Source organism: Phlebotomus papatasi, chromosome 1 (assembly GCF_024763615.1).
Source record: "Phlebotomus papatasi isolate M1 chromosome 1, Ppap_2.1, whole genome shotgun sequence".
NCBI classification, from domain to species: Eukaryota; Metazoa; Arthropoda; class Insecta; order Diptera; family Psychodidae; genus Phlebotomus; species Phlebotomus papatasi.
In genome coordinates this window covers 28745220-28766853 of record NC_077222.1, presented here as the reverse complement: position 1 = coordinate 28766853, position 21634 = coordinate 28745220, and the positions used below count along the sequence as shown (strand labels likewise).

The 21634-nt window shown below is 31.8% G+C and overlaps 1 protein-coding gene across 1 annotated transcript; it reads right to left on the bottom strand.

Moving 5' to 3' along the window:
- Positions 1-852: 852 nt before the first annotated feature.
- On the bottom strand, positions 853-20961 carry LOC129799558 (uncharacterized). The gene is made up of 2 exons (XM_055843576.1): positions 20519-20961; positions 853-7264 (listed from the first exon to the last, which is right to left on the bottom strand). The coding sequence occupies exons 1-2, from the start codon at positions 20534-20536 to the stop codon at positions 5528-5530; spliced, it is 1755 nt and encodes a 584-aa protein (XP_055699551.1). The 5' UTR covers positions 20537-20961; the 3' UTR covers positions 853-5527.
- Between the last annotated feature and the right edge of the window lie 673 nt (positions 20962-21634).

Below are 21634 nucleotides of genomic sequence, written 5' to 3'. Positions count from 1 at the left end.
AAAACGCCTCATTTAACAATGAAAAGTTGTAATTATATCAATTTCACATAATTATAATAAGTGAGTTTCAGTTTAACTTTATTGGAAAATCTCAAGATATAGTTTTCTCGAGATCCAGTAAAATTTAAAAATTGTCAAAATTGTCAAAATAATAAATTAAAAATAATTCTTTCATAACAGAAATGAAATACAATTAATCGTATTTTATTACAATAAATCAATATTTTAAAAATACAAAATCCGTTTCCAAATTTTATTTCGAAATAGTCGAGATGTAGGTATGCTTAAAAAAAAAGGAATTTTAAAATGGCAATTTAGATCCAATTTACGTGAGTATGAGTCCGATTGGAAATGATTGATAAATCCGAAAGATTGGAAAGATTGCAATAGCTGTGATTTTGAGAAAATAATACCTAATATACGTAGTGCTTTTAGCATTTGCGCCCTATTACGGCATTTCAACATACAGGGTGAAATTTATTTCTTTCGCTTTTCTTGATAACCTGATACTAGAATTCCCCTGCTAGAACTACTAAACACCCCATTAGAATACATGTCACTTAAGTGATTACTATTTAAGTACATCATGTAATACGTTCGGGAGCTTCGGGTGTATTGGATTTATCTCCCACTCATCCGAATAAAACCATTAAATAACTGGCTTACAGAATTTCAAGGCAAACTCTCTATTAAATTAAAGAGCACCCCGTCCTTGTATGATTCACAACATTAATGCTACACACATAGCGGTGTTCATTCGATTATGGGAATCCAGAGATTTTTTTTTTTGGAGGGAAAAGTCAGGATTTCACACGTTGTTAATTAATTTAGTCACTGAAAGACAATAAAATGTCACTTTTATATACAATTTATTACACTTTTATTTCTTACTATTAATCGTATTTGGAATAGAGTATTTCATCGCGCTTGATTATAATATCGTAGAGTGGGAAAAAAATTGGCGATTAATGTAAAAATTTAAATTAATTACAATTTACATGTTATGCTTTAATCCTAAGTAAACAGAGAGCAAGACTCCTTTTAAGTAAGACAATTATTGATAACTATTCTCCATATAAAAAATTATTACAACACTAATTTAGGTAGTCAAGGAAATACAGATCTTAATTTATTAGGTATAAAGTATACAATGTGGTTATTCTACAAAATTTGAAGAAGTGACAAAAGTGGTAACTTGAATGGTAAAGTTCATGCAACAATAAAATCCGGTTTTGATGATCTTTATCGATGCCCATTGATTTATTTGTTAATTGTACTACTCCGTTCAGAAAACATTGATTTATTCTTCTATGCTATACACTGAGAGAAAATAAAACGTTGAAAATTATTTTTTATATAGATTTTGGTATTTTCTAAGCTTAAAAAATTAGTTTTTTTTTACAAGTTTCATTTCTTTGAGCATTAGTGTATGAGGAATTGAAAACTAAATCTTATTTATTATTTTAATTTTATCGCATTATCAAATTGACTAAAGCTTTGAATACCTTTAAGTTTTAGTCAATCACACAACGCGACAGTTTCAAAATATTTTGAATACATGATTTTAATAAAACAAAATGAATTGATATTTTACAGAGTATTTTTTCCGAATTCTGCCCAATTTAGTAACAAGACATCCGTTGAATATGTGTAAATTTATCAAAATTTTCTAAATGATTAACTAATTTAGAAAATTCAATTTCTTGAATATTTGTAATTTTTTTTTCGCAACAGTTCTTTTGATATTATTATATTTTCCAAATTATAAAATTTTTTTGAAACATTTTCAAGTTAAGATAAATAGAAAACATTGGAATTTCTAACGAAAATTAACGCCATTTATTAACTGAAAAATCATTCTTTTAAATGATGTGATTTTAATAGAGGGAAGTGGGGCACCTTTAAAACTGGGGCAGCTTTGAAATTGAGATTTTTCACCTATTTTTAAATAAAATTGAGCCTTATTGTGATACTATTTAGCTGCACAAATAGATTGAGAATCTAAATTACGCATCACGATAAGGCTCAATTTTATTTAAAAGTAGGTAAAAAATCCCAATTTCAAAGGTGCCCCACTTCCCCCTAATTTTTCTCTCAAAATTATTTTTTTTTAATTTTTAATCAATTTCCCAAGAATAAATTAACACACCATCCTAATTTCCAAAATTAAAGAAAGATATAATATCAGAATTATGAGTTCCTTAATTCGGAAGGGAATCTGCTTTCGCCGATAGTAATTGCTTTGGAAATTTTAACAGCAGCATGACACGCCATCTACACGACACGAAGGAACTTTCTGGAAATTTAAGGAACAGTAAAATATCATTATTTAACGGTTTTCTCATGTAATAATTCATTTTAAATTCAATTATTGATTGCAAAACTTTTTGAATATTGTTTTCTCAAACTTGATTCTAGGCCATAATAATTTTTCGCAGAAAAGAAATCAATTAAAAAACTGTGCTTAGGGGGAAGTGGGGCACATTTGGAAGTGGGGCACCATTGAAATTGCGATTTTTCACCTATTTTCAAATGAAATTGAGCCTTATCGTGATATAATTTAGCTGCACACACAGATTGAGAAGCTAAATTACGTTATGGCATGGCTTAATTCCACTTAAATAAAGGAGAAAATTCACAATTTCAAAGGTGCCCCACTTCCCCCTAAGTACATTTTTTAGAGTAGTGCTAATGATAAGTTTCTCTGTCCCATTTTAAAGCCTCTTAAATAAATTAGTACTGAGATACATTGATTTTACAGTTCTCAAAAGTTAAAATCTTCAAAAAAAAAAAAGAAGACGATGGGGTAATTTCATACAGATGAACTGTTATTTAAAATCTATCTGCTAAAGGAAGAAAAATCAGGGGAAAATAGGGCACATTTGAATTGGGGTACCTTTAATATTGGGCTTTTTCTGATATTTTTAAAAGAAATTCAGACTTATAATAATGTAATTTAGCTAAATTATATCATTATAAACTCCAGTTGCATTTCAAAATGTGAGAAAAAATTACAATTTCAAAGGTACCCCAATTCAAAGGTGCCCCACTTCCCTAGATATTCAAAGTAACTGTTTCCGGTTCATTTCTGTATATATTCGAAATTTATTCCGTTTGGTTTTACAGTAGACTCTCGCTCAATCGGCTCTTTCTTAATCGGGCGAAAAATTTTGTTGACAATTTTCACGTTTAATTATGAAGCTAATTTGCTCAAATTCGCTGTAGTTCTTCCTATTTTATCGTGATTCTTTATAATTGAGCGCTTTTTGTGGAATTTACAAAGGCTTTGACGCTCAATTCTATCGCTAAACCGGATGACATTTTGCCCCAAATGCCCAATTGAGAGAGAGTCTACTGTATTTGCATATTCGAAATCAATGAACTACCCCACTCTCCCCTACCAATTTATTCAAAATTGCATTAAAGGCTGAACACTAAATGGTGCCGGTGTTTTGTAGCTTAAACTTCTTCAAAAAATTGTATAAAAATGTCATTTGAAGATTCTAATATTTCGGTTCTTCAATTTTATATAGGAGAAGGTGGGGTAGTCTCATACATGTATTACTTTCGAAAATAAAGATTTTCAGGTAGTTAAAATTAAAGAGAAAGAATCGGAAAATAGTTAGTTTCAATATGGTTCATATTGGTTTAGCAAATAAGTCCTAAAAAAACTTCAGCTTCGTAAAACTGCCCCATCCTACCTAAAACTGATAACAAAACCTTCATTCGTACTAAATTTTATTTTTCTCTCAGTGATTAGCATTGAAAAATCGTAAAAGATTTTATCCAATATTAATGTACTTAGCAAGAAGCAGTACTTTTGATCAAATCAGAAGTTCCTGGAAGCTTCTGTATGTAGTAGCTATTCACGTCTAATTCAATTTTAGAGCTCCTCAAAGGTATTTCATTGTGAAAGCAAGGTATTCAGACGTGATGGGAAAATTAATTACCACTATATAATATTTTGTATCGAATCAATAGGTTAACTAAAAGTGATGCAAGAATAAATCATCTCTCAAGTGTCACTCTTGCTTTTTTCTTCAATAAAGTAACACATTCATAAATTAAAAAAAATTGTATATAGGATTTTTTTTCGATATAAACATCTGAATCATAATTATTTGGGTTAAATCAACTTCACTCCAGTCATATTTCATTGGATACATTTTATGTATATGTTGAATTCCTATCTGGCTAAAAGCTTCAATATCCGAAATCGCAGACAAGGTGTGTAAATGATGCAATAGCCTGGTTTCTTTTGCACGTTCGAGCGAGTTTTTCTTTTGATGAAGTGATCCGGGCATTCTTGACTCTCGATACAACTCTATACTTCAGTTTTTTTTTCTTTAACTTTCATTATGTACATATTCCAGCTGGCACGGAATAACCATTGGCGATCTTTAAAGTGTAATTGCGTTTATTACTTAATACCCAATTACACTATAAATGCTAAGAGAATTGTTTACATATGCATAAAACTACGTGAGACATAGGCTATACAATACAAAGTCTCCTCTTGGTGTTAATTGTATCGGAATAGATTACTTTACACCAACTGTTAGGACTGGATTTTTTTTGTCTTCTATCAATTGACTTTGAAACTAATCGCACTGCTTTGTCACCTGAAGAATTCACCGGGAATGCTTAAGAGAACCGGAATGTGATAATTATAGCGCGAAGTTATGAGAAAAATATCGTGTATTGCATCTGAAATACTATCGCATTTTACTTTCACTTTGTTAACTTCCTACTACTTAAAATAGACTTTACAAAATGATGCAGAAGAAAATTACAAAGTGTTTGTAGGTGTTGGCAAAAAAAATGAAAGATATTATTGAAGATTTGTAAATAATAATAATTAACAATTTGCGTACAAGTAAATTCATATATATCTAAGGTATAAATGACTAAAAAAAAAACAATATTTGCCGCTAATTCTATGGCAAATCATTACAAAGGTATGCGTGATTGATCGAGGTCGTAATTCACATGCAAACGAAAAATCATGATATTCGAATGTAATAATGGATAGGGAATTTTTTCCGTTTTTTTTTTCTTAAATCTCATCATTTAGACATGGAAGGGCCTTTTTATTTTAAAAAATTATATATTATCTTTAATTGAATATTCTGCTCCCAGTGGAGTCTTTAATGCCTAAGGCAGTTGATAATGATTGCTTCAAAAGCCATGGTGAAAATTTCAAAAGCCTATATTTTCAGTATGTTTCAAGTTCTGGTTGTTAGAACTAAAATCATGGTTGTACGGACAATCAGTGCTGCCAACAGTCATCAATGAGAGAGACAACCATATATCTCAACAAAGTTATAAGTAGTTATAAACAATTTCATAAGTTTCCACAAATTTAAAATGCAAGTCATCCTTACCAGTCAAATAATTTATTTAAAATGTTTTGCTTTCAAAATCAGAATTGATCTCAAAATTCAAAAAACCAAATTATAACTTCTCTGAAAAATATAGCTGTCTCACTCATTTCTCATCTGGCAACACTCATCAACTTGTATACTGTCTAATAGTCAAGATTCTGCCCTCGCAGGAAAGCATCAATCTGACCCAGTGATCCTCCAGGTGCTGGCTGGATGTAGTAGAATTGTGGTGGAGCCTGCGGCCTCTGGGGCTGTGCCTGTACCTGGAACCGATGTGCTGGGGCAGGTTGTTGTGGTTTCTTAGCAGCCTGCAGACGATCCTGCTGCAGTTGCTGTTGCGCGAGTTCCTGTTGCTGCGCAAAGAGCTGCTGAGAATTCAGCACTTGAAGGTTCTCCTGGGACTTTTGATAAACCTGCTGAGAGAATTGTGGCATGGGAATTGGAGTTGGTCGCAGCTGTGACTGCTGTGGTAGGGGCTGTTGTGGAATAGGTTGGCGATAGAGCGGACTCTGGTTCTGGAGCTGTTCCAGTGTGACTAGCGTCGGTTGAGGGTGCAAGTGAACGTATGGTTGAATACGATGACTTAGGGCAAAGTCACCCTCCGACTGTGGCAACTGCTGATACAGGTTGGCGTCGTATTGACCAGTGGAAGGATCAAAGATCAACTGTGAATGGTAGATGGGATTGCCAGTTGGTAGAGCAGCAGCTGGTTTGAAAGGTTTGCCAACTGAAGGGGCTGCAGGTGAGGGTGTTAGGGCGTTCGTTTCGTCTTGGAACTTTTGGAATTCAGCCGCAAAATCGATCGGTCGGCGACCCGAAGTTGGTTTGGTTGGCAACACTGAAACCTCTTGAGTGGAGGATGGGTAGTTTTGCGTGCTGGATTTCTGTGTTGTACTCAGTGCGGGTCTGTAGGTAGTGGCTGGTGGTTGAGTCTGGAGGGTTTGAGTTGGAGCTCGGTAGGTTGGTCTTGGGGTAATGCTAACGGGATGGGAAGGCGTGTATTGGACTGCAGCTGGAGTTGGTGTTGTGCTGAAGGTAACACGCGGTCTCTCGCGGATTGTCACTTCTTGTGGTTGCGTCCTAATGATAGGACGTTGAGTGACTGTTGGTCTTTGGGGCTGGATGTATTGGATGGGTTCTTGCTCTTCGGATTCCTCACTCACATCATCTTGCTGCTGGGGCAGGGAAGAATGGGCATAATTATTCTGGAAGACCGTTGTGGTGGGTCGAGGAGTTGTGTGCAATGGACGAACAGGACGAGGAACTGGTCTTCGGGGGTAGTTCTGAGGAATGTTTTCATCGGAATCCTCCTCAGATCTTTCCTGTTCTTCTTCTTCGCTCTCGGGATTGTTTGGGTCACAGGGGTTGCCTGAGACGTAGGTAAATTCTCTCTTGTTGCCATCAGGATCAACATACCCATACTTCCCACGGACAACACAATCAGTTCCTCGGGTCTCTTCCTTGAAAGACCCATCAGCAGCTTCGTAGCCGAATGTGAAAGAACCATCGTCGTTCACTTTGCTGTAGTTCCGGATGGTTTGAACTGGTGGGGGTTTTGTGGCATGGTCTTTAGACCGAGGGATCGGAGCTGGGGTTTGACTCCTTGTGGTTGGACTTGGTCGGTTGTAGTCGGCCCTTTGTCTCAGGGTTGGCTGGCCATAGGGACCATTGTAGTCATCATCAGAAGCCACAAGGATCACCCTTCCTTGGTTGTCCTGTGGTTCAGCTGCACTGTAGTACTGGATGGCAGGTTGAGCCTTATTGTCATCTTCTTGTTCAACAACAACAGCTCTATTTTCCCTTTCCTCCTGTTGTGGTCTCGATTGTACCCGAACTCGTCGTGCCTCACAAATTGCCAGCAAAGTGAACAACAAAATACCCTGGAAGATGAACAAGAAAAGATTGCTATCACTACCCAAACCTCATATTTTACATAATTCATTTCAGAGACAGCATAAAAAAAGCGGTAAACTTGAACTTGTGCCCACTAACAAAGTGAAGATGATTTTTCTTCATTCAAAAACATAAAAGCTCATATGGAAAAGATACAAAACATGAAACATCATAAGCCATTAATTACGTCCTCTTTCACTCTCTGATGACTTTGCCATCTCAGTTGATCTTGGTGGGACTTTTCTAAAGTGGGAAACTCGTCTTCGCCAATTATTGTATCAAAAATAACTTGAAAGCTCTGCACTTGACCGCAGAGTTGTATAAGTGAAATTTAAATTAGGAATATTAATTGGCTTCAAGACAGTGAATTGCATGAGTTATGAACTATGCCTTTGCAGTTCATTTTTCAGCTTAAAAATTTGTTAATATATTCATTCTTGACACAATTAAATATCCATTTAGCATTTTGTCATTGTTCTAAAATCAATTTGTGGATGGCAAACTCCTCTGTATAAGCATAGTATGGAGAAAAAAATCTCAATATACGCCTCCATTTTTTATGCACAACTGTACACGTCCTAAAAGCTATAAATAATTACTTGAAGCTGGAAATGTGGCAATTTCAGGCATACCCAATTATTAATAGGATTTTATATAAAATGCACCAGAATGACTAATAGAATATGAATGTGAACACCTTTTTCTTTCTCACAGAATTTTATTTTAGAGGTGCATTTGGTATCTGCAGAGTACAGCATGTAACGTCAAAATTCAATTGGTATAATTTTGTTGCATTTTGCGTACCAATCAGTCAATATAATGTTGCGAATTTAGTACACGGGTTTGGTCATGATTATCCCAATTGATTGCACTCCAAATGACTCACAAATTCACTTTGGATTCCGAAATTGAAAATCTCCTCGTATTTGCAATCAAATAAGTCATACCGCAAGCACCAAAATCGCAATTCCATGCCACATTAAGGAATTCCGAGCGCGTCTAAAAGTACCATGGGAGTATTGGCAGAAATTTTGTATTTGTTCGCGTTGTATACTTTCTAATGAAAATTGTGTTATTTTGTGGCGAATATGAATTGAAGTGCTGAAGAGGCGGCACTAATTGCATAAATTACTCATTACTCAGGTGATTCCTCACATCCTCATATACGGCTTGGTGTAAAGATTTTCGTATACGCAATTCAATGTATTGTTTCGATATTCTCTTGACTATTCAATCTTCCGTGTCTGACTGTGCTTCTTCTTCTGTTCAACACCATGTTCACCAATCAACCATCGGAAATTTATGCAAGCTTAAGAAATCAATCACAATATCCGCCATTCGAGCCAAAAAATCATTACCTTTTTTTCTCAAGCTTGCAACTTGAGATTCTTCCCTGAACTACATAATTCCGCACATTACATATTTAAGCTTTAATGTATACATCAGCACATAGCAGATGAACGTTACGTATTTCTTAGAAAATTATTTCTTACATCCAGGAAAAAAATAGAACAGTAAATACTCAGAAATCCCTCAAGAAATTCTGAAAAAGTGAAATCTATTAAATTGATTTTACATTGTTTTTTTCAATGATAGACTACCACAAGTTAAAGATTAGTTTACTAATCACAAAAAGAGGAAGGCTTTCAGGATTCGCACTGACTCTATATTCGAATATTTCATTTTCTTAATAGCTATTATAAAGTCACACATTTCCTAAAAAAAAATAGGTTAGGGTAAATTAAGCTAATTCAAAACCCGCTTCAAATGGAAATTTTTCGCTACCCTAAATGGAAACGTCATGGTTTTCACGATAAATAGAATACTAAATTATTATATTTATACACTGAGAGAAATCCGAAAAAGTTAAAATAACATTCCGGAAATGTTAATTTTACCCTACAGTATTGATCCAAAATCGGTGTAAATATTACCCTTTTTAGGTGTATTGGGGGTTCAAATTAACCTTTTTCATGTTAATTTTACCCTTAAAAAGGTGTAAAATTAACATTAAAAAATGTTGATATATTTTTACACCTAAAAAGTGTTAAAATTATGAGGAAAAAAAGTTAATCGTTCACTCTTTTTTTTCTCAGTGTATATTTTCTATACCTCAGTTTCATTATTTAGTTAATTTTGCTCCAAATAAAGCGAAAATCCATTCATATTCACAAATTTTAATTTGTTAATTTCTCAGAAAAATTAAAAGTGTATCTTTTCACCATCGGATTTTTCATCGATTGACTATATTTTCCAATGAAAAACACAATGAGGTGACTGTTGTTTATTCGTTTTGTTTAAAATGTATGTCATATTTCTGTCTAATTTTAGTTAAATTAAGTGATAATCTTTATTGTTAACGGTCCGCGAAGTTTTCAAATGAAATAATTACCTATTTCATGAACAAAAAGGGTTTTCTGAAGTGTCTTCATTTGCTTCAATAGGAAACCCCGGGAATATGATTTTTTGGAAAGATTTTTTATTGCTTTAGATGGGAAAGGTGAAAAGACCAGGAATAAGAACAAATCCTGCACTCAGGAGCAACTCAACAAAGTTTTGGGAGCCTTTCGTCGTGGTTTCATTTACACTGTTTGTCTCCAATTAAAAACTTTCCCTTGTCTCCATTTGGATTAATTTGTTTCCAATAGCAGCATTCTGTACTCGCGTATTTTTCTTGTATTTAAGAAGTTTTCAAATTATATCTAAAGAATTTTCACTAAACAGTAACATTCTAGAAGAGTCAAGGAGCAAATTTATATAATTCTCTTCAGAAAAAATATGAACTTAATGTGTTGAATCTTCTGTCAAAGCTAAAGCTTCTGGAAATGGTTTTGAATTAGGATATTTACCGTATATTCATTAAATAAAAGAATATTAAAAAATATGAAGTGTTTGAAGCCAGAGATGTACGAAGCCTGAAAGGCTTCCTCTAAGTAATATTATATATTTATAAAACCAATATAATATAATACACTACGCAAGTTTTACATTTCTGGATAAGAATTTTCTAACCTTGTACCGTGATTTTACCATCTGAGTATTAGAACTCAGTTCAATCCGTTTTAAAATATTTAACCAAAGCTTGACAACAATTTTAATTTTACATTTTGAATGTTGGAATCTAACCTATAAATTTTTTCTAATTTATTTTAGAATTTGCTCTTTAACTGAGTCGAAAATGCAGATAAAAAGATTAATTGTGATTGATACATATTTGAACAAGATTAAAAAATTTATAATCATAATTGCGCAACTATTTTACTATCTGAACATTGGAATCTAATGTATTTTTAAGTGATATTTTTAAAATCAATATATTAGAATATAATCCAGTTAAGGCATACACTAAGAAAAAAAGTTAAAACAACTCTGTGGCACAGTTGAATTAACTCTACGAATATCGATGTAATTGTTACTCTTTTTCGATGTAAAATTTCATCTCTACTGAAGTATATGCTTAAGTGTTTTCGTTTTAAGAATATACTTCAGTCAAGAAGATTTTCGTGTGACAAAGTTCATATAGAATATCAACTAGAAATATGTGTAACAGTGTTTCATGAAGACATACGCGTGCATTATACGTGATATTTTGCTCGGAACATAGGGAACTTGAGGTCAATAAAATATTAATCAAGAAAATTATAAGATAAAAAAACATAACATTGCAAAACATAATTCATTTTGGGATTTGAAAGAGTTATTTTAACACTAAAAACGATTTTTTTAACTCTTGAAACGAGTTATTTTAAATCTTAAAACGAGTTATTTTCTGTATTAAAAAGGGTTATTCACACTCTTTTGTCATGTAAATTTTAAGAAAAAAAAACTAAAACAACTCTTCCGAATATTATACCTAAATAGAAATGCAAATTTGGAATTGTCTTCCGTGTAATCATTTTGATCATTCGGGATTTTATCTTTCGGTTTCGGGATTGTGGCTCTTTAGTTTAAATTTAATTGACGCCGATTTTTTATATTTCCCAGAAATAGGGAACAGGGCCTTAAAATCAAATGAAATATAATTTTCCCATCTAATATTTATTCAAAGTGTGACTAGTGATATTATGCTAGGAAGTATATTGATATGAAGCGGTCTTCTAACTAAAGCTTTAGAATAACTCCAGAAAATTCGAAATATCTTAAATACAATCAATTTCATAAATTTTGTAGAATCTGTTGGATGTGTTGGATCATGCAACTTTAAGTTGAAGTTTTTACTAAAATCTTGCTTATTGGAAAATTATACATACATAGTATGGATAAGCCTTAGATCTTTGCTTAGACCTTCTCCTCGTATAACAGATTTTAAATTACAGATGAGTTTTCTATATTTGGAAATAAGATATATTCTAGAACTGGACTAGACCTTTAATAAGAAAAGCATGTTAAACGGTCTTCAGGCCTAAGGTATATCTATTTGGCGCCACCCGTTTAATTTTATAACAATAGCGAGTTTTTTTACCTTAAATTGTGTATTCAAAGTAATTGACTTATACGTTTTCTTTTTAATTGCTAATTGTTTCTTATTTCGTATTAAGATAAAGTGCCCTCAAGTCGACCGGTTCCTCAATTCTACCGGTAGAGTTATTTATTCAATTTATTTATATTTGCACTAATATTTGGCGTATGATCTAACATTAATATGTCAATTATTCCATAAATAAATACGAATCAGAGACAATTTCATAGAAATTGACCATCAAACAGTCAAAAATTGGCCCACCGGTCGAGTCGAGGAACCGGTCGACTCGAGGGTACTTTACCTTATATCGGAATTAAGCTAAATCTCTAGTCGAAAACTACTTTATAATCTTGTCTCTAGTCTATTCTATTATTCTCAAATTGGGTTTATTTGAGAACTGAGAATTTTGTTACACCGCTACTACCGCTACTGTATTTAAATCGAAAAATGCAATGTCATCTTTGTAACTTCAGAAGTTACATGAGTCAAGAAGACAAAAAAAAACGGAATTATTTCTCAATTTTTTTTGTCAGAATAATAAAAAATATTTATTTCAAGCTCTTCTAAAGCATAAAAAAGTATATAACATTTAAAATATATTTTGAAGAAGTGAGACGTGATTTTTGGAGACTTTGTTCGAAAAAAAACTTATTTTACCATGAACAAGATTTTTCAGAGTAGGTTCATCTGAAGTCAAATACGCAAATATTATCTGTCAGCTGAAGAGTTAAAACAGTCCTTGAACGAAGAAGTTTTTGTTTATTCGATCACAACTCATTCTACAAAACGAAACATGGAGTACAATATGTCAACAATGATATTTTCTTGTATGAAACTTTTACAAAAATTCAAATTTCATTTTTTTTTAAATAGCCTTCGTGCAAGGACTAGTTTAACTCATCAACTAACAGGTACCCACTCTGAGAAATCTTCTTCAGCGAAAAGTAAGTTTTTTTAAAGGTCTCCAAATATCAAGTCTCAGAGGATAAATTTATTTATTTAACTTCCATAATTTTATATCAGATGAGATTCCTAAAACAATTTGACTTAGTACAGTGAAATATTGTAAAGAAAAACTGACGTGAAACTAGTTTTATCAATGGGGGTCCGGAAATCGTTGTAAGTGGAAAATCACTCAGGGAAAATGAATCAACTTTTTCCAGAGTTTTTGGTGTAGTCTCCAAACCCTCATCATTATATTGATTGTATTACTTCAGCCACTGATGAAGGCTTGGAGACTGATCCGAAAGCTCTGGAAAATGTTGATGCATTTTCCCTGAGTGATTTTTTTCGATGATTTCCGGATCCCCTTTTGATAAAACTAGTTTCACATCGGTTTTCTCTTTACAATATTTTACTACCCTAAGTCAGATTGTTTTCAAAAATCTCACCTGATATAAAATTATGGAAGTTAAATTAATTAATTAATTAAAGTTCTTCGTCATATAAAAGTACAACTTTCGAACAATATTTTCTGAAATTTTCATTTAAAAATTTCTGGACCAACAATTAATCTTTCAGACTATTACAATTCAATCATTCTCTTAATTCTGCATATTATTCATAAGTTGGAGACCTTCGGGAAGGAAATTAAATCTTAAATCTGAAGCCCATACTGTAGTCTTCTCCCGGAATCTATAAATCCTATTTACCTAATGATTCATGTTCAATTTAAAAGAAAAACTGTTATTCTCAACAAGCTAGAATTATTATGTAAAATAATAATTCTAATAAAAACTATTCACATTGTAAATTTTAACTTCAGATTGGTAAATCATATGATAACTGCATTATTCAAAACTTATTTAAAAAAAAATGTGCAAATTAAGTATGAATTCTTAATTGAAAATGCATTCGAAAACAGATAATTCTATTAGTTTCTGGTAGATTTTGAACCGGTCAATTTCTTAATCTATGAATAGTAGACATTACCATCTAAATACATATCTCTCTATGTATCATTCAGAATGTTTGTATCTGTATTGTTTCACATACCTACATTGTATGCTACACTTTTATTATTTTAGAGGTGAATTCAGGCAATATGTGACGACAACGATTGCGTGAGAAAATGCTGCTGATGGTACCTACCGGCCAGTAAGACACTGGCATAAAAGTGATGGTAATAGATGTGCTTTTACCATCCACAATTGGCGTATTTCGAAATTGAAAGCAAATGATTGTCAAAGACATCGCTTATTAAACCAATTATTATCCACTTTCAGTACAAATCTCACTTTGTATTCTGCCTCATATAAAGTTTTATTTGTATGGGAAAAGTGATTATTTTCACACAGTCTATATCTTTCAAAAAAAAAGACGGCGAAAGAAACTCTTTTTTCAACTCTTCTGTTTCTCTCAAAATTTTAAACATGCTCACACACTCTCTACATAGAAATATTAATTAAAATTCATTCCATTGAGATGTTATATCACTTTCTATTTCTTTCCACGTGAACATATTTCACCAATTTATTTAAATTTATCTCTTATATTTTAATTATTATAATAAGAAAACTATCTCATAGTGAAACTGGAACAATTTTCGCTGGATGCCCGAACTAATAATGAATGAATTGATTTTAAATTTGAGATAGCTATTACTTTGAGATAAAATTTCATTAGTGGGAAGTTTATTGCATGCAATCACATTATATGAATTGCATTAAATAGTGCAGTATTGTATAGATATAAAGATTTATTTATAGTTAGTGCTTTCTGATAAAACTTCACTAAATTCCTTTAAAAATTATAATAATATAATAGTCAATCGTCGTCTTAGTTTTGAATTATATCTGTAGGATAAGTGAAACGAACCTGCCGAGATCTGTCATGGATTATAGCTAAAAATTTTATCCCAATTTTTAATATCTAAAGAAAAATACTTAGGATTTTTAAAATATCACAAATTCATTAATATTTTGTTCTCCTTTCCAAAGTGATATATTTTAGATTTCATTAAAAAATTTTAAAAATTATAAATTTCACAACTTTTCCATTTAATGTATATTTCTCTGTCTTTTTTTATTAATTCAAACTGCATTGATACTTATGAAATCTTTAAACAATTCCGATTTCACGATTGAAGCAAAAGTATAATACAACTTGAATTATTTTATTAATTTATTTCCCTCTTTTCTTAATTTTTTTCATGGATTCAATGGCCCCATTATTAATCTGATATGTCTATATCAAATCAAAATTCCTTTATTGATTTATTTGCTTTTGGAATATTTTTCCTGCGAATTATTAAACTAGTTTTAGGTATTTTTAAATTAACGTTACCGTAAAAGGATTTTTAGAAGAGACTGAAATTTAAAATTTTGTCTAAAGATGTAAATTCCTAAAATAAAATGCTTATTCTTGATTAATTTAATTTACTGTTACTTCGAATAATACTACGGAATGGACAAGTTGAAAATTTTCTCAGGAGCAAGTGAGGCAGATCAAATATCAAAATTAAAACGAGTAATATTATATTTAAAGAAAATGTTATTAATAGTTTCTCAAGTTAGGAAGAACATTTTTTCTAAATACAGAAGAAGAGTGGGTAGTGTTCTGTGATGAAATGTTATGGTACCATAACCCTTAATTCAACAATAAAATAGCGTTCTTCCACAATAGAAAGACGGTATTATCCTTTTTTTTTGGTGGGTTACTCACTAAGTAGACACGCATAAATAAATCCAAATAGAAAAAAAAATTGAATAAAATTAATAACAGTAAGGGGTAACTAGGGCACCACTGAACATGGGATAGTTACCGAAAAGTGATTTCAATTTTTAAACTACTCGGACTATGACGAACATTTCTTCAGTTCATAGTATTTAAGAATTTAGACAGGTCTCATCCCCTGAAGTGTAATATCTAATTAAAAAATTCCAGTTTTCGGTGCTGCCCCGTCTTCGGTAGTGCCCTAGATTCCTCTAATGGAAAAACATGTGAATGATTAAGTGACTCAGTATCGTAAATACGATAATTTCCGATTTTTCTTAAATGCAAAAATTACTCATACTATTTATAAAAATTTCAGTACATTCAGATTTCTTCTTAGAGTACCTCTTTCGAGTGTTCTTTTAAGATTCTGTGAGATATATAATCTTAGTCTGTTTATTGTTTAATGTCAGTTTATTTTTTCGACAAATATTTGGGTTTCCCTGAAAATACAAGAAAATTCTTTCTAGTACATAACACTATGAAGACTCTGAGAAATTTCTTTTGCTAGTGCTTCAGGATGTATTGTATACAAGACTTATAAATTCAATAAATCAGATTATAAATCATAACAAAAAAAATCTTTCAGCATTTTTTATAAAAATGTAAAAGCTTCACAATATAATTTTTGAATAAAAGTAATTATTACTGACCTATAAATGTAAATATGATTACGATTTAGTTATAATGAATTGAATTAACATATAAAGAATGAATAAGGATTATTAGTTTATAAGGATAAAGCAATCTTTAAATAGAAAGAAAAACATAAGTTGAGGTCAAAAAACGAAAATATTGCGTCATATTTAATTCTTAGATAAAATCGATATAGTAGGATGGGGTCACCAAATACGCAAGGTTGATATCTCGAACATTACAGCCCATAAGTCTGTATTCACATTCGTTTCAAATGATTACAATTCAGTGAGACATCAATGCACTTCAATTATACTAAATAATGAGCCTTATGCCCTAGACACACTAACGACTTAAGCCGAGAGACGACTTAGTGGAAAATGATGGAAATGTAGTTTAATCATTATTTCTAATATAATTACACTAAGCCGTCTCTCGGCTAATCCTCAAGTCTGTCAAGGCCTTTAGGATTAGTATTTTATAAGATGTTTCAAAAGCAATAAAAGAGGCTAGAAGTCCAAGTTCCTAAATAATGTATGTATTCCCCGGGTTTCTCGTGAGTTCTCCCCTCCAAATTGATGTTTTTTTAAATTCCAGCTGTAGTTAATATCATCTATAATTTTTTTTAACATATTTTATCAAAGAAAGAACATATTAGCAACATTACATAAAGTTTGTGGAGATCATTACTAAAAATTGTCATAAAAGGCATAAAATATGAACGCAAATATAATTGCTGGAGGGGAATTCTGTAGCAGTATGACAATGTCGTATGACAAATTTAAACTTTTTTTTTTTTGGGTAAATTCAGGAAAACTGCTCGAATATGCGATTTATATCATTCATTAAAAGCTTGATAGAGCTTTATTCGATGGGCATCAGTTCATTATTTAAATCATCATTTAAATATTGAAAAAAAATCAGGCATCATTTAAATATTGTCGTGCTTCAAAATTTCACCACGAAAATTTGTTATATGACATTCTCAGGCTGTTACAGAATTCCCCTACTGGACGCAAGAACTTCAAAACCCATAAAGATCCCTGAGCAAATCTGAATACATACAATTTAACAATCTACTTTGTATAATTATAGGGTAAGTGTACCAAATTCCGGCCAGCTTGCAATTCCGGCCACATATTTATTCTTCAAATTTCCATGAATTTTTAGTTTTTGCATATTATAGAGATTATACTATGCAATAAAATAACAAAAAATGTAACTTCGATAAACAAGAAGATGTTAAAAGAACTTTGGAAGGATTCCAGAAGGGCAAGGAACTATAAGAATGAAGGTGGCCGAAATAGGCCACCAAAGCTATGTCTACATTTTTATTAATTTTAAAATGGATTTAAAATGATTTTGGAGAAAATGAAGACGATAAACTGTCTACACGGTTCCAAGTAACACTCCTTAAAAAAATTAACAAAAAAATCAATTTATATGAAGAATGTTACCTTTTGAATTTGTGACTTTGGCGCTTACATGCAACTATGCCGAAATTTGGCACACTTACCCTATGTCGAAACAAAGATTTACAATTTAATTCAGACATTTCCCTCAAAGAAAACATTTTTCATTCACCATTTGGGGAATTAAAGGTCCAATCTAGGGGAACGATTTCAAGTTTCTTACACATTCTAATTTTGAACACTTCATATTTTTAATAGCTAGTCTTAAGACACACATTTTTTGAAAAAAATAGATCAGATTTATTAAAAGAATATGAGAAGAATATGAAGTTATATGGGGACACTTTCGGTAATCGCCAGTGGAAATTTATTTCACCTCAAGAAGAAAAACAAATTTTCTGTCTTGCCCAGAGCTTTCGGTCCGGATGTGGACCTTCTTGAGTGGTCGACTAGACTATGTTTTTTGATTTCCTGAATTTGTGCTGACAATCCGATTATCGGAAGTGTTCCCATAGAATATCCATCACGCCAGCTCATTATCCAACAAGAATATGAAGTTATCGAAGCCAGAATGTACGCAGAGCCTGGCAGTCTTTCCTGACTTCTTCTAATAAAAAAAATACTAAAGTACCAATGGTGAAGGCTTCTTTGTAGCTTCAAAGAAAGTTTCTAAATCAAGCATTTACCTTGTTATATAAAACCTTATCAAAAATTTATGTAAAAGTTATGTATTCAGCTTCATGTCATTAAATCACAAGTAAGTTTATTCTATTTTTAGAGTTATACCTCTAAACTCTCAACATTCACAATGTTTGCTTTCTTGAACGAGTGTGCAAAAACAGGATTACACGAACGGCCTTACACAATATTAGTTTTCAAAATATACCCTTTAGTACCCAAAATGTTAGGCAAATGTGTGACAAAATGCCAAAATGCCCAAAGGCGATAGATTACAATACACATTCTCTTGCTCTATCGCTAGAGCGAGTTAGTCATAAAATGTATTATAAATTTTTCTTGGGAGAAAAGTGAAAAATCCCATCAAAGCGGTCACTTTAATGTTTAGGCGGTAAATTTGCTGACAATTTAAACTCGATAAATCATTGTATTAGATTATTTTAGAGATAGGTAATAAAGTGGAAATGAACTGTTTTTATTTAATCTTTGGAGGTTATTTTATGTTGTTTCTTTTACATGGTCAATTAACTTTTGAAGCGCAAAGAAATATATTATGAAAAAAATATGGATATTTAATTAAAAGTTTAGAAAACATTAGCAATCATACATGGGTTTTGTTGCGGAAATTAATTTTTTGGCATTTAACCGAAGAGTTTTCGTGAATTGCTTCACCTTGATTAGATTTTTCATGTGAATAGAAATCAATTAATCAATTTCACTCTCTGTTGTAGAATTTAGCCAGTAAAAAAAACTTTTCAGAAAAAATTTTGGAGATAGAAATCAATGTTATTGGAAAATTGTGTTGAAGCCACTCTGCAATTGGATGCATAAAATTGCAGCACTTGTTTGATACATTCTTGTTGTAAAGTTTGTAATTAAAGATTCGATTGCAAAACGTGGGAACTTCTTCACATTTTCTAGTCGTATCTATATGCGTTATTTGTTAATATATATATTTCATGTTTATGTGAATTATTTTGTGTCTTCTCCCATGTAGAGGCAGTGTGTTGGAAGCTCTTTGCAAAAGCTTCTGCTCCTCTCACAAATCCTCCAATACTTTAGCACATTTTATTATTTATTGTATTTGAAAATACAATACATCAGCAAAAATTGTTGATATGTGAACAAGGTCGTACTTATGCACAATTTAATTATTTTAATTGTTGGTAGCAGTACCTAAAACTTAATTAGCATAAATCAGATAATGCCTATTCCACTACCAAATTTGCACAATACGTACTTTTCATCTCGCCCAGAATTCATCTCGGCCTTTTTTTGCACCTTTTCCCATTTGCCCAATGATTTATTTGGAAATTTATGCTTCTAACTTCTTGAAAGACCAAATGATTCAAGAAAAAAAACTATGGCACAAAAGGCCATTCACAAAATAAATTTTTTTTGCACCATTTCTGCTGCTTTGTATTGTAATATGGCAAGAATATATAATAAAATTGCAAAAGACGCACAACAAACACGGATCTACTAAAAGACCAAGAAAATATCAGATGAAAAAAAATGTGTTCAATTTGCTACAACTAATTAATTACTGTGTATTTAATTTAACATTAATCAATGGTATTTTCTTTGATTATATATGAAAATTATTTAATAACGACAAAATTACTTCCTCTGTTATTACACTTTTTTTCCCTCCCAAATAACAATCCATGGAAATGCAATTTTCCATGTCTCTTTGCATTAAGAAAGCAGATGAAATGAAAATAATTTCACTCTCTATTGTCGCTTTTTAAAATCCCCCAACTTCACTTGGTGAAGCAACTTTCATCTGGAGTGAAATATTTTCAAGGCAGTTGCAATCTTGTTTGCAAAACTATTTTTTTTTTTGTAAAAATGCCGTCCACATAGCAGATAAATATTTTATGTGCAATAGCCATAATTTTCACATTTGTCAAATGTTTAGTAGACAAATTAAATAGTCTAAATGGATATTTAATGCATCGATGCCTCGTACCATGCTTTTATTATATCTGCAGATTAAAATTAATTCCCATGACGGTAAACCACAAATTTTGAATTTGTATATCATATATCCCAAATAACATGTTCTACAATAATATTCATTATAAATAACCTATGCAGTTTCGTAATTGAAAGTTTAGCAGAATGAAAGACAAAAAAAAAGACAATGGCACTCCAACTGTAGCTCAACATTGCGCAAGAGTTCAGGAATCACCGCATTTCCATACCCAAGATCCATGAAACAATAATTCTCATTATTGATGCAAAAGTGTCACCAAAAATAATCCAAATAGCGTTAAAATTTCACTCAAAAAAAAAACAAATAATAAAATTGACTTATTGAAACACTAGAAACTCACCAAATTCCTTAATCGCATTGTGATTCCTTAATTGAATTTTAATCCAAAGAAAGTTGTGCTCTTTTCTCTCCTTTGTTATTCAACAATCACAATGAAACTCAATTTATTACCAAACGTGCTCCTTAGGATTATATTAATTTTTCTTTCTCTGTCTCTTAGGAAAATAATGAAGATTGAAAAAAAAGGGAGAAAAAGACGAAGAACTTAAACTGTGGACACCATGCACAATGGCCACTTCTTTTAAGTGTTAGATCTTGTACTTTTCTTAAACTTAACAAACAAAAAAAAACTAACACGAAACTCTTCGAACAACTCCTCTAAGCTCCACAACTCCACTATGAATGTGAACAATGGTAAGTTCTTTCGCAAAATGACTCGCATGACCTGTCTGCAGTCGCTATATAACATTTTCTCTCTAAAAGTTATAAAGTAAGATCAACTGTGTATTATCCACCTTCCACCAAAGTTTAAAGCGCGGTGAGTTGGTATTATAACGCGCGGTTGATGGTAGATGTGCTCTTTTCTTTCAGTGTATACACCAGACATAAGTAAAGTGGCGGAATTCGTAGTATTTTTCATCATTTTCAATTGTATTATTCACTTTAAAAAAGCCTAACAGCAATTTATACCTGTTAGGGACCACCAATTTTGTAAACAATATCTTAATCTTCTGGAGATAATTTAATACGTATTTAATGACTTTTAAGAAGATTGCGGACTCTAGCGTTGATATTCATAAAATATTGTTTGTTTATTGCAGTATTGCAAAAAAAAAAACAATTTGCATGGATAATAGGATTTAATAGGCCTTATAAATTTCTCTGCTTAACGAATTATAATTCCAAAGATTGAACATATGCGTTTTGGTTAGTTGGTAGTGATGGAGTTAAGAAGACATTGATACGCTGTCTGGATCATAATGTTGACTCAGACAGAAAGAAAGTAAAAGTGACTTGAAGATCAGTGATAAGATCAGTCGCTCAAAACTCTACAACTAATGATGTAGTAGTCTTCCGTAGATAAATGCACATTGGATGGGGATAGGGGAAGTATTTCATGCTACGTACATACTCTGCCTTCGAACACTTCATATTTTTTCCACTAATTCCACTAATA